The sequence below is a fragment of the Cyanistes caeruleus genome, chromosome 5, assembly GCF_971803275.1.
Source record: "Cyanistes caeruleus chromosome 5, bCyaCae1.hap1.1, whole genome shotgun sequence".
Classification (NCBI taxonomy): domain Eukaryota; kingdom Metazoa; phylum Chordata; class Aves; order Passeriformes; family Paridae; genus Cyanistes; species Cyanistes caeruleus.
Window position 1 is genome coordinate 24,633,471 of NC_141705.1, and position 12,911 is coordinate 24,646,381.

Consider the following 12,911-nt stretch of genomic DNA (forward strand, 5'->3'; position numbering starts at 1 on the left):
GCTCCACAATACTTAAAAATATGATTTTACTATAGTAAGACCAGAAACTGGAGACAATTGATAAAATGGAAGCACAAATCATTGTATTGATTTATGCATATTTTGATTGAAGTGTAAAAAAAATCAAGAGGTTCCTGGCACAGTTTTTCACTGCAGCAGTGTCTTAATATCAACTTTAGAGGACTGCAGGTTATTTTCTTTTTTTATTAAAAAGTCAAATCTGTTCAAACTTCTTTTTAATCTCATATTTTAAAATAATTCTGAGATGAAGTCTATTGATTGAAATGATGACTAACATCAGAATACCAATTTCAGATATGGAATAATTTAGATTATCACACATTATATCAAGTGGCAGCATAAGAGTAATATTCTTATAGTATTAATTATTACTGCAAACATTGATTCATCCTTTTGCATTCAGGAACATGCATTTTGGAAGAATGACAAGATAAGGAGCAGTCTATTGTATATTTAACTTTAGGCTGTATTAAGAGTTGAGCTGAAATCCTAAAACAGAACATCCCAAAATTTTGCATCAGTTTTCCAAAGTCAAAGGACTGCCTATAAAACCTCTCTTTAAAGGGCTTTGCTCAATAGTTCTGTCAGAAACATTTCGAGTTCTTGAAACTGTTAGAAATCTGAAGCTTTTCTACACTGTGCTTGTGACACTGATTTATTCCTTCACATCATCCTGCCCCACCAAAAATTTGTATTCTAATCTTTCAGGCTCTGGTTCAGGTTCAAAGTAAACTGTCCAAATTTATCTCCATGTGTCACAGAGATGTAATACCCTTCTCTTTTTTTTTTTTTTTCCTTCTTCCCCTTTTTTCTCCTCAATGTCTTACATATATTTTTTCCAGATTAAAAAAAAAATAGCACAGATATGCTGCACATATTATAAACTCCACCAAAGATGCAGGGATGGATGGAGAACAGCTTGACATGGTCACAGTAACCACTTGCAGGATGGTTCTCACACCACTCTGCCCTTAAAAGAGCAGTTTAGGGTTATCTGCCAGCCCACCAACCCCTCACTATCCCAGTAGAATGCTGAAGTGGATTTGGCATTTAGAGAGCAACTAACATCTCAAAGTATTTTACATGCAATGACACAATCTGTGTTGGTTAGGTTTCGTTGTTGTTGTTGGGTGGGTTTTGGGAGGGGGTTTCTGGTATCATTTTGTTTGAGTTTGGGTTTCTTTTTTTTTCTAAATACTATATCGCCTCCTAAAAATTCATTGTTTCTAACTGCTTATTCCCCATCTGATTCCAAAATTATTATAACTTGTTTATGACAATTTCCACAGCATCCAATGTAATCTCAGAGTGCTGTGACTTCAAGTGGAAAATAAGCACCATAAATCCACGCTAATGTCACCTGTTACCAAACAAAAACAAGAGAAAAGGAAAACAGAAGCTGTCGTATGTGAAACAGGAGTGTCAACATAGAAAGCATGTCGAAGTTTTCAGGAAATATTACTGTATTCTTCTTATAATAAAGATGTCAGTTCAGCACAGTAAGCTTTCAGCTGAGCACATACTCTCAACACCCCTAAGTCACATTGCATAGCAGATGTTAAAAGTAAAATCCATTAGGACTAATTAGATTTTACAGAAGAAAAAAACCTAGTAATAGCATGCACGGGCAATCTTGCACAGGCAACAGTACTGAGAGATACCATGAACCACAAAAAAAAACCCCAAAAAAAAAACTCCCTCAAAAACATTAAACATGTAAATTTCACCCTTTTCTCACAATAAAGAAACAGAAAACATGTTACAGTGCTTGCAGCCACAGGAAGAAGCAAGGTCTCCTGTCTCCAGTTAGAAGCAACTTTTGAGAAGGCCATAACCTATTGCACATCAACAGGTAATTAATTAATCTGTCATCCTCTGTAGCAGTGCAAAACTAAGCAGTAGAAGAGTTCAAGCATCCTTCCCAAACTGTATATGCATTTCATGTTACACTAACCTGACCTAAGTTATCCTCATGTGTATTAATGTGAGAGTGCTAATAGAATGGGGAAAAAAAAAAAAAATAATTTTGTGATACTCTCCAATACAGCCTTCTCACTACCACATAGAAGTTTAGTCCTTTGACTATTAAGAGACAGAAACAGGATTTGTAATGGACATGTGGAACAGATCTATGAGCACTTTCCAGAACTGAGCCACCAATGCAAGGTACAGGCTAAATTCTGGCCATGTACTGTGTAGACAAATGAATCTCTCATTGAATACATGATAGCTCAAACACCACTAGGGGCAAATAACTTAGTTTGGTTTTTTTAATAGGATTGATACATAATAAGAAGGAAATCTGGTTTTGTATTTGTCATGACACGTTGCCAAAGGCTGAAGTATTATTTCCTGGTAAGAAGTGTCAAACAACCTCCAATTCTTCAATCAGAATTAGTCTGCAACTACTCATTGATCCCTAGATATTAGGCAGTTCATAATTGAGTTAAATATATATATGCATTATCCCAGGTGAATTTGATCTTCCAGAATGTTTAAGAATACAAAGTAATTTCCATTTTTCTTAGAAAAGTGATAGATGAACATTTCAACTCAAAAAACTTAACAAAGTTTGAGAGATCTAGAAACGGACCTGAAATGTTTCACAAACCACAGATTAAACCTTTGTCTTTCTTTAACAGATCTTGGGGAGAAACTCATTCAGCCACTTACGACCTCAGAAAATGGACAGAATGAATGCATCCTTATGTATGTTTCCAACCACTTTACTATCTGCCCTTACTAGGGAACAGAATTGTCCACAGTCCTCAGGAGAAATGATGAAAAAGAAGTTTATGTGACTGCTATGGACTTATAGACCAACAAATAGTGCAGTTGCTGTTGGTTGCAGATGCTCATGCTGTGAATAACAAATGCAAATGCAGGTACAGCTTTTTCCAGTGGGATATAAAGCTAGGTTTTTTCTTCGCTAGTTCCAAATTAAGTCTCAGGCACCATCCAAAACTGGAATAGGCTCCCTAAAGTCTTTCATCTTGATATTTTTGCCTGTAAGACACAGTCCAGGGTTGGACATGAGAGCTCTTGAAACCAGCAACTTCCCACCTAAAACTGGTTCCTTTTTGGGGTTCATGGGGACATTTAGTAAGGAATAAACTGAAAAGCAGCTGCTCTTCTCCTTGTGTATTAAGCTCTGCTCATGAGCAAGGAAGGAACACGGTCCTGGCTAATGCTGTTGGGGAGAAGAGTTCTCACTCTTAGTGCAGAGCACAAGGCTTCCAAGGTTCACTCTCCCTTTGCTGGATTCTTGTGCAGCTGTCAGGCAAGGCAGCAGCACATACACAATCCATCCAAAGCTTATTATAATTATTATTATAATAAAGTGCTGTTTTATCAACAGTCTCCATCAATTGGACATCAAGTCAGACAAAAAAATAAGACAACAAAAAAACTAAAGTATTTACTTCAGGTACTGTTTCACATGTTTCTCTTCCCATTTTGTTGATTTTCTTAAGTGTTGTTTTCATCTTGCTATATTTCAGAGAAATGTATCTGATCATAAACAAGGTATAAAGTCGTTATACAAAAAAGTTTCTAAATGTATATCAAGCAACCAAAATTAAAATATGCTTGACATCTTGTCAGCCTATTTTTATCTTAGCCATTTTTTATATTCAGAAGTAAAACAAAGCAAAACCCCCACCCAAAAAAATTAAGTAAAACCATAAATCTTCACTTAACTGTATCAGTTTAAGTAATTAACTATTTTACTTTTCACAACATCAGAAGCTTGAAGACTAAAAACCAAAACAAAAATCACAACATACAACATCCAGTTCATCTCTGGCATTATTCCAAATAAACAAGTATTACACTGCAGATTAATTTGGAACACTGATGTGAATTAGAGAACTGTTCTATATAGCAACCTCATCATAACATACACACACAAAAAAAACCCCCAAAACATTATGAGCATCACATATGCACGCAAAAAATTATGCAACTACAAATTTATTTCTAAGCAAACAAGTACATACTGTCTCAAGAAGGAAATTTTACTATTTAGAAAATAATTATGTCAAATTTTCTGAGGTAGAAGGTTTAATAATCATGTAAAATATAGAATTCCACCCAGGACAATGTGAAGCTCCTCTAGAGCTCAGTTTTCACATATCCTACTGAGATATGACCAGTGATAAGTTATGCAATGAATCTTCAAAAACTGTTTTAATCCAGTTTCAAAGACTGATCTGAGTACTCAAGTCCACTCGGCAAATGGAAGTCACCATCTATACAATATAGAGCAATATAAACTAATTAATTTCTCCTCCCAGTAGAAAACCATTCACATTTCCCTCCTCTCTTAAATACCTTGCCTAGTCCAGGACAGCAGGGCACACGAGCTGCTTCTGTTCAGCTGCCTTACGAGTGAAGTTAGTTAGAGGCTGCGTCTCCCACCTCACAATTGCTCTGCCAATTCATCCCTTCCTTGCTCAGAGATCATGAAACCCCACAGAGGCAGGAGACGAAAGAAGTGAATGCAGAGCACACCTCTCTTCCACCGGCTCACTCGACTCAAACACATCTGTAATGTTTAAGGCTGCCTCTGCCTTTCAAAGACCAATCTCTGCCAGGGGATGGTGTTCTGGATCCAGCTGCGGTTTCATGACCCTAACCCGCTGTTCAGCCGGTGCCCTACATAGCACTACATACTTTGCCAGACTGAAACTCATTCGTCATCGCTCGGTTTTCCCATCTGCGAGTGACCCGAAACCTTTAGGGCTACCCACAGCCAACCAGCGAAGTTGCTTAGGAGCTATGTAATGGCTATGGAGTGGTTTATTTGCTCTTTTCCAATTTTCGTCCACCTTGGAGCCAGACTCTTTCTTGCTCCTTAGGAAGTTGGTTGTGCCCTCGCTGTCCCTTCCCTCACGGGGACCGTGCCCAGGCGCAGTGCGCTCACTTGAAGGAAACGCAGCGATAAAATATTAAAGCCCTGCCTTGCTCGGGGATGTGAGCGGCGGTGAGCACCGCTACCCTCCGCGCCGGGGCCGGGGCTGGGGCCGGGGCTGGGGCTGGGGCCGGGGCCGGGGCCGGGGCCGGGGCCGGGGCCGGGGCCGGGGCCGCCCGCACCGCGCACCGCGCACCGCGCCCGCCCGGCGGGACAGGGACACCACCACCCCACCCCCGAAGGCCGCAGCCCCCCGATCCGAACCACTGACCCTTCCCCCGGGACACCCCGACACTGGGGGCTCCATCTCCCCTCGGCACGGGCAGGCGGGATCAGCCCGGCTGTCCCGGGGAAACGCTCCCACGCCGCGCTCCGGACCGGGCATTTCGGGCAGTCCCGTCCCGCCCCCACAGCGCACAAATTTGAACCACGGCGGTGACAGAGCGGAGTGAGGGGAAACGGGGCAGCCCCCATTTCTCTCCAGCTCCATGTTGCTTTGGGACAGCCAAGGGCTCTGGAGGTGCAGCCGTACTTCATGGCACACCGCCAGGCACCCGCCGGAATGCGGGCGAGGGGCGCGACAGCGGGGCGCGGGCAGCACTTACTGAAGAAGATGTACTCTGTGTAGCTGCTCCAGATCTTGTCGTCCCTGTACTGGTTGATGAAGGCGGCGGTGCCGGTGGAGTTGCAAGCCACCATGTGGAAGCCCGCCTCGGAGAGCCGGTCGAAGGCTTGCTCCAGGTAGGTGAATTTGAGGTAGAAGCGGGAGGTGTACTTCTCGGGGGGCCGGTCGGGGTCACGGCTCTCGTTGAGGGTGTCTCCGAAGACCTCCTTGGCCAGGGCGATCCTGCCGCACACCATGATGCGGGCGACGCGGCGGAACTTGGCGTCCGCCTGGTTGTCCCGCACCGTGGTGTAGGAGCCGCGGTAGCCCACGGTGAGGAAACCCGAGCGCTTGTCCAGCGCCGCCCGCTGAAGCCGGTCGCTGCTGCCCTGCGAGTTGCTATCCTCCAGGTCGCTCTGGCAGCCCTCGTCGTTGAGCGAGCTCTGCTTGGTGACCTTGGGCGACAGCAGCTTCACCAGGTCGCCCAGCTGGAAGTACTCGGCCTCCCGCAGGAGCCGTTCCTTCTCGGGGAAGTGCTCGGGCAGCGCCAGCTGCTTGTCCCGCAGGTAATCCAGCACGTACCTGAAGAGGAAGCCGTCGCGGTCGATGAAGAAGCGCGCCCGGCTGTCCCTGGGCAGCTGGCGGGCCGCCGCCGGGCCGCCCCGGCACGGGGAGAACATGGTGGCCAGCGTGCTGTCCGGGACGCTGAGCAGCGTGGAGTGCCTCGTCACGTACACCTGGCCCCCCACGTTCAGCTCCACCACCTCGGGGAACGGCGAGCCCGACGGCCCCGACACCATGTCGCTGATGGGCAGGATGCTGCCGCCCGCCTCCTTCAAAGCCATGGCTGCGAGCGGGCGGCCGCGAAGGAGGGTCTCCCTCCTAAAAAAGCCGGCCTCCCTCCACCCCTCCTTCCCTCCCCTCCCCTCCACCCACACCTCCCTTCCTCCTCCTCCTCCTCCTCCTCCTTCTTCTCCTCCTTCCCCCGCCGCCCGGCGCGCCCGGAAGCGCCTGGACGGAGCCGCTGCTCCGCCGCCCTCCGGCGCGGCAGGACCCCGGCCCGGCGGCCCGAGCCGGCCCGGCGGTGGGACGGCCTGGGCCGGGCTCCGAGCCGGCCCGGCGGTGGGACGGCCTGGGCCGGGCTCCGAGCCGGCCCGGCGGTGGGACGGCCTGGGCCGGGCTCCGAGCCGGCCCGGCGGTGGGACGGCCTGGGCTGGGCTCCGAGCCGGCCCGGCGGTGGGACGGCCTGGGCCGGGCTCCGAGCCGGCCCGGCGGTGGGACGGCCTGGGCTGGGCTCCGAGCCGGCCCGGCGGTGGGACGGCCTGGGCTGGGCTCCGAGCCGGCCCGGCGGTGGGACGGCCTGGGCTGGGCTCCGAGCTGGCCCGGCCCGGCCCGAGGCGAGCCCAGCGCCCCCGGCGCTGCCCGCTCCGCCCGGGGCGCGGGGCCCGCAGCCGCGCTGGCCGAGCGGAGCCGACTGCCACTTGGCAAAGCGCTGCCGCGCTGCCAGGCTCGGCCCAGGGAAGAGCCAAGCCCCTGCCCGGCTCCTCCCCTCGCTTCGGCTGGCTGGCTTCGGTTTGAAATTATTTCTTTTCCCCCCCTTGAAAATCTCCCAGCCTCCCCCAAATGTCTCTGTCTCTCTTATGCTGTCACTCCGGTCGACACTTGCAGTGCTAGAATGATGGTCGTCCTTCCAAGAGTAGCATCCAGCAGGATGCATATGACAGCATTCTTCCCCATCTTCCCTGTATCAGCATGCCTTTAATATGAGCGAAGAGGGCATTGAATTGAGGGCACAGAAGAAACCAGCGTTCAGCTGTGCCGGTGGCACAAATCTAATGGGTCCTGGTGGGACACAAATGCTCTATTTGATTTTTGTGAGGCTTCACTGTGGCAGGGCGCCCTGGGATCTCGATTTTCAGAGAAGTTAAGCGTGCTCTCTAGATTGACGATGGAATTGGGGTGATTCAGAGCAGAAAAAAAAAAATGTCAGCTGCCTTTAGGATCCAGATGACAGACACTGATTTGGAACACATTAGTGTCTGGATTCTTGTCTGTGAAGCACCCCAATTTGTACTCTATTTAAGCAGTATAGTTTTTAATTTTAATCTATTTGTTTCTAGCAAGAGCCACAGCTCACCTGCATCCAGATTTCTGATGCATGTATTTCCAGGCTGTGCTGCTGGAATACATTAGAGCCCAGATTTGTTCTCATGCATTGGCTGAGAGATGTACAATGGTGTTTGCCAGTAAAAAAACAGGGCCTAAACCTGTGTTTCTCTGATTACCAGTGTCAGGTCTAAGTGTGACTGTTAAGCTGGCTGTTTCATAAATGGGAACGTTTTAGCTTTGTTTTTTTATGATCCTTCAAATGGTGAGAGTTCAACCATTAATTGTGCCACATAGGCAGGAGCCCAACTTGTTCTTCTTTAAACAAGAGTGACTTCAGGCCTGGAGGTAAAAATCATCAGTTTGCAGGCAGATAGCTGCAGTCTGTCACTTCCTCACTAGTGTGCTGTGATGAAGATGACCAGTCATCCAAAGCTGGATGGTCAGGGTCTTTAAACCACTAGTGAAGACTTCTCTGCTTTAAAGCAGTAACATATACACCCACAGCACTTTCATCTGACCTGTCTTCGATCTCTCTCTCAGGGTGGAAGGAATCTGTCCATGGTGCTACTTTCCTCACTTCATTTGCTCCAGTGTTTAGAGAGAACTCCTTTAGTTTCTATATGGCTAAACTGAGAAAAGACTCCTAGAAAACTAGATGTATTGTGCTTCAAACATGAGAATTTTGTGGGAGTTAAGTGGCATGCAAACAAATGTGTAGAAAAGATTTCAGGAAAGATTTCTGCAGTGCCCCTCCTTGACCACTTAACCACTTACTGAAACCAATTAATAGTTTTGAAGAAATAAATAACTGTAAGAAACAAATTAAAATTTTGTCTCTTTCTTTGTTTATTTTGTTATAAATGGTCTTAAAGGCCAGAAAAAACATTCAAACTGCTGGGCAAGAAAGCAGGGCATCATTATTTATTCACAAATTTGCCATATATTTCTGTAGCTTTCATTCCTTAGGATATGAGAGGAGTCAGTTTTCATTTTCTTGTTCATTTCTGCAAGGGATATTGTTTCTCTTGAGGACTCACATGAACTTTTCTGCTGATATCTAAGAGATTTCCTGTCCACTGTCTTCTGTGTAATATAGAATAATAGTTTGCCCATGTCTAAGACAACTCAGGCCAGAGTATGGCTGCATGGCTGTGACACTGCAGAACCACACTTATGAGCACTGAACTGCTCCTATGGTCAGAGCAGTGCCATTAGCAAGAGGATAATCACATTTGTTTCTCCTCTCCAGAAGCCCACAGCTGCTACAGAACTGTATCTTAAACACTGTCTATGGTGCCTTGTGTTTGCAAGGATGTGTAATCTAAGAATACATGGTTTGACAAGACAGTGAGATCACTTGCCACACAGAATTGACCAGAGTTTGTCAGTTTGCATAGAAATCATGCATAAAACAAATATTATTAATGTATTACTTATGGAAGTAAGAAATTTCTTCTCAGGATTATCAGTGAAGGAAGGGAGAATCTGTGCTGCATTCTTCCTAGGCTCAACAGCCACTGTGGCACTTGAAAAATCCATACACCAAAAGTTACAGTCACTTCTGTACTAAGCTCCTGTATGCTGCCTATTATTTGGTCAGCTCATGGTTTCCCCTGTGAATAAGTATGTGCTAGACCCATCAATGTCTTTGTCTGAGTTGATGGAAATAGACAGAGAGAACTTGTTTGTGCTCTGTGGAGTAGGAACCATCCTCTTACAGGTTTATGTTGTGTATTGTAGCAGCATCCTGCAGTGTTATTTAAGTGAAGTCTAAGGGCACTACAATGGAAAAAAGTAAATCTTTATACACATAGGTAAGTATCCTTAAGCTTCAGACATGTAACCATTTATGATGCTTAAAGCAAAGAAAAAAAATCCAGCTGAAAATCTGTCATGGTCTGTTTCTTTATCTGTTAGGAGTGTTTGGAGATTGGGCTGAAGAATTCATGTTAGTTGGTGCCTTAGGTAGGCACACTGGTGCAAGCAGCAGGCAAGCAGCAACAATAATCCTTTTGGAAGTAGCCTGGAGTGGCACAGTCAGGACAAGTTCCTGAGATAAAAAACTTCTTTTCACTGTAGTCCTTCCTGCCCTGGAGTCAGCTGGTGTGCTGGTTTGACCAGTCTGCGTGATAAATCTCGACTAGCCTGGGAGGATCATGCTGAGAGAGGGGGAAAACAGAGAAGAGGGTCAGGAAGATCATCTGGACAACATCATGTCGATCAACCAGGTCATTCTAATGAAACATTCATGTAGATAAAAGTATGCATTTACTGCTGCTCTGTTCTGAAATGGAAATTAGGATATCAGGAATTAATAGGTTTACTTGGCTTACTGCTCAGCCAGGTTTTGAACTGATTTACCCAGGTAAAGGTGGCTTTCTTACATATAAATAATGTTACACCAGTCTCTTGTGAAACTGTATTTGGTAAAATTGTTAAATAAAACAGTGTTTCTGAGAAAGAGAGAAGAGAAAGTGAGAGTTTTCTTGTTTTAAAGACACTCTTGAGTATGATTAAAAAAAAAGAAAAATCATTCACTAATACATTACAAGGTGTTTGGATAACATGAAATAAAAGATACATAACCACTTTTCAAATTAAATTGTAAGAAAAATCTTATTTTTCTATAAAAATGAACAACCAAATAAAGGTTGATGTGTAGTAAAATAACAGATACTCCCTTAGAGAAAAAAATTATAAAAAATTCTGTAGTCCCAGCACTGGAATAAAGTGAACTTTTCTAGTAAGGAGAAAATTTTTCTGGTAGACTCCTGGTGAAGTCAAAGGGATTTGGTCCTTTGTCCTGAATTGCAAGATCAGGAAGGAAGAGTTCTTTCAAAAGAAGTTCCAGATGACTATTATGAGCAGGTCTGCAATAATTACAGAATTCACCTAATAAGAATTTAAGATCATTATATTGTCTTTCAAGTAGTCATCAGCACAACAAATGATACTAAAATTGTTGACAAGAGTGTGAAAAACTGCCAGCAGAATCATATTTCCAGCACTGCTGTACTCTGGCCCAGTAAGCCTACAAGTCTTGGCCACTTTCACAATTCCTTCTTTCCTTTTGCTTGTCATTTCTGTCATTTTCACAGTTATTAATATTTTCCTGTTAAGAGTTCTTCCTATTAAGATCTTACTTGTTTCTCTGTTAGCAACAAAACATCATTCCAAAGTACTGATTTTTCTAAAGACTTTGAGCTTTTCTATTTTTCATCCACCTACCAGTCAACACTTCAATACATATGTCATGTTCCTTATTAGCTCATTCAGCACACTTTCCTTCCAGTCCTAAGATTCATCTGTTTCAAACCTTAAATGTATTTATATGTGACATTTTATTATTCCAAAGTGATTGGAATTCTGTCCTCCAAGAATTTAGAAATGTTTGTATTTATGTAGTTAATTATCAGAGCTAAAGAGAAGAGCTCATATATGTAGATGTGCTGTGAGAATTTGTACATTCAGGACCTAAACAGCATTGTTTGCATTTAGGTTAGGACTATAGATTATTTAGTTGCAGTAATGGGACTTAAATCATAAGAAATTAGCCTTCAGACCTGATTCTGAGAATCTGGGAACTTACTTTACAGTCCATAATAATTCATAGCTCTAGTTTAAGTTGCATTTGAAACTTAGCAGGTAGCTATTAAGGTTTTAAAAATTATGCATTCTCAGGGAAAAAAAAAAAAAAGCCTGGTAAGAAGTTTTGTTAGCCAGGTTAATCAAGAAAGAATTTAACAACTTTTAGTTCCCAAGGACTAGAAATTTCAGTCACTAATATTTAAGTTATCTGTTTCCTGAAAGTATTTACAGAGGTTACCACTGTGAAGTCAGTCCTGTCATACTGTGGCTGAAGTGATTTGTTTGAATTATTCATGACAACAGCTGCATTCGCTTTACCTGACAAGTTCTTTGGGTCCAGAGTCACTTTTCACTTATGAAAGTTAAAATGATGCCTCTACTTTCATAGTGTAGCAGTTTGGAGTATTCCCTACACTATACTAGCAATACCAAAGTGAAACTAAATGAAAGAACAACCCCAGGAATTATAAACCAGTCTACCTTTGTTAGATTATTTCAATTGCATTTTTTTTTTACCCAGACATATATGAGAATAATTTGATATTTTATGTTATTAGATTTATTCCATGAAAAGTGCACAATTTATTTTTCATCAAGATTTGCACTCAGAATTAGCATTCCAAAAATATTTAGCTCATAGCTCCTTTTCAGAACTGTCTTCCATGTAAATTTACACTAGCCTAAATCTGACTAAATTCTAACTTCAATGTGTCAAACTCTGCATTTAACATATTCTGCCTATAAACACCCCCATAGCAAGAATCTGTTCACTTGCTATTAATTAGGCCTAATAGCCTGAACAGTTATGCAAGTGTATTCCAAGTATGACAATGACATTTTTCTCACTTTTCTCAGTGTAGGCTGCATTTAGCATTTGAATGTACTATTTTTTTCCTCCTTCATTCATTTATCTTTTTGAAAAAACATCTTTTAAATGTTGATCAATGTGAAGTCGTTTCTATAGAACTACTGGTTATTGATGTTCTGCTCAGCTGCTCATTTCTTTCTTATTCTCAAGCAGCAATTTACCAGAGCCTGCTAAAAGGAACAGTTTGACAGAGTAAACACATATATATATATATATATATATATATATATATACACATATACACACACACACACACATATATATATATGTGGTATCTTATGGTTTCCTTATAATGAAGTTAGGCTGTATTTCATTAATACTTGGCTCCTGGATATTAAGAAGTATAATATGGTCATTTGCTATAGCAACTATTTTTATGCAATTACACACCTTTTTGCTGTCATCAGAACAGGGAATCTCATATTCTCTCGCAGCCATTTCTTTATGAACCTAAGTTGAATGAAATATAGAAACCCCAGACAGTGAGGACTTAGGTGAAGTGGTGCACTCTTGTGCTAGAGCAGCCACAGTCTGACTCTGTTTTGTGAATAAAGATTTTGATTTTCCTGTATTTTGATAGAGTCTACACAATCACAGCTCCTTTTGGTTTCAGCTTGTGTTTGCAGTGTTCAGGAGTTCTGACAAGTAGGCACTTAGTGTCTGAGTGGGTATGTATCTACAGTCTAGCACGCAGAAATGAATGCAGAGTGTTTATTTCAGGAACTCCCTACAGTAATGCAAATTATGGCTTCTCTAAATTCAGTATAGATTTTTTCCTGTTTGCTCTAGGTTATCTAAATTTGGAATAG

At 43.3% G+C, this 12,911-nt stretch overlaps 1 protein-coding gene across 1 annotated transcript in view; it reads right to left on the bottom strand.

Annotated features, from left to right (window-relative positions):
* The window catches only part of KCTD8 (potassium channel tetramerization domain containing 8), an 89,944-nt gene extending 83,479 nt beyond the window's left edge, over positions 1-6,465 (bottom strand). Inside the window, exon 1 of the mRNA XM_086889183.1 lies at positions 5,539-6,465. Within this exon, the coding sequence (XP_086745309.1) occupies positions 5,539-6,382 (844 nt within the window). The 5' untranslated portion in view covers positions 6,383-6,465. The remainder of the gene's footprint in view (positions 1-5,538) is intronic.
* Positions 6,466-12,911: the final 6,446 nt, after the last annotated feature.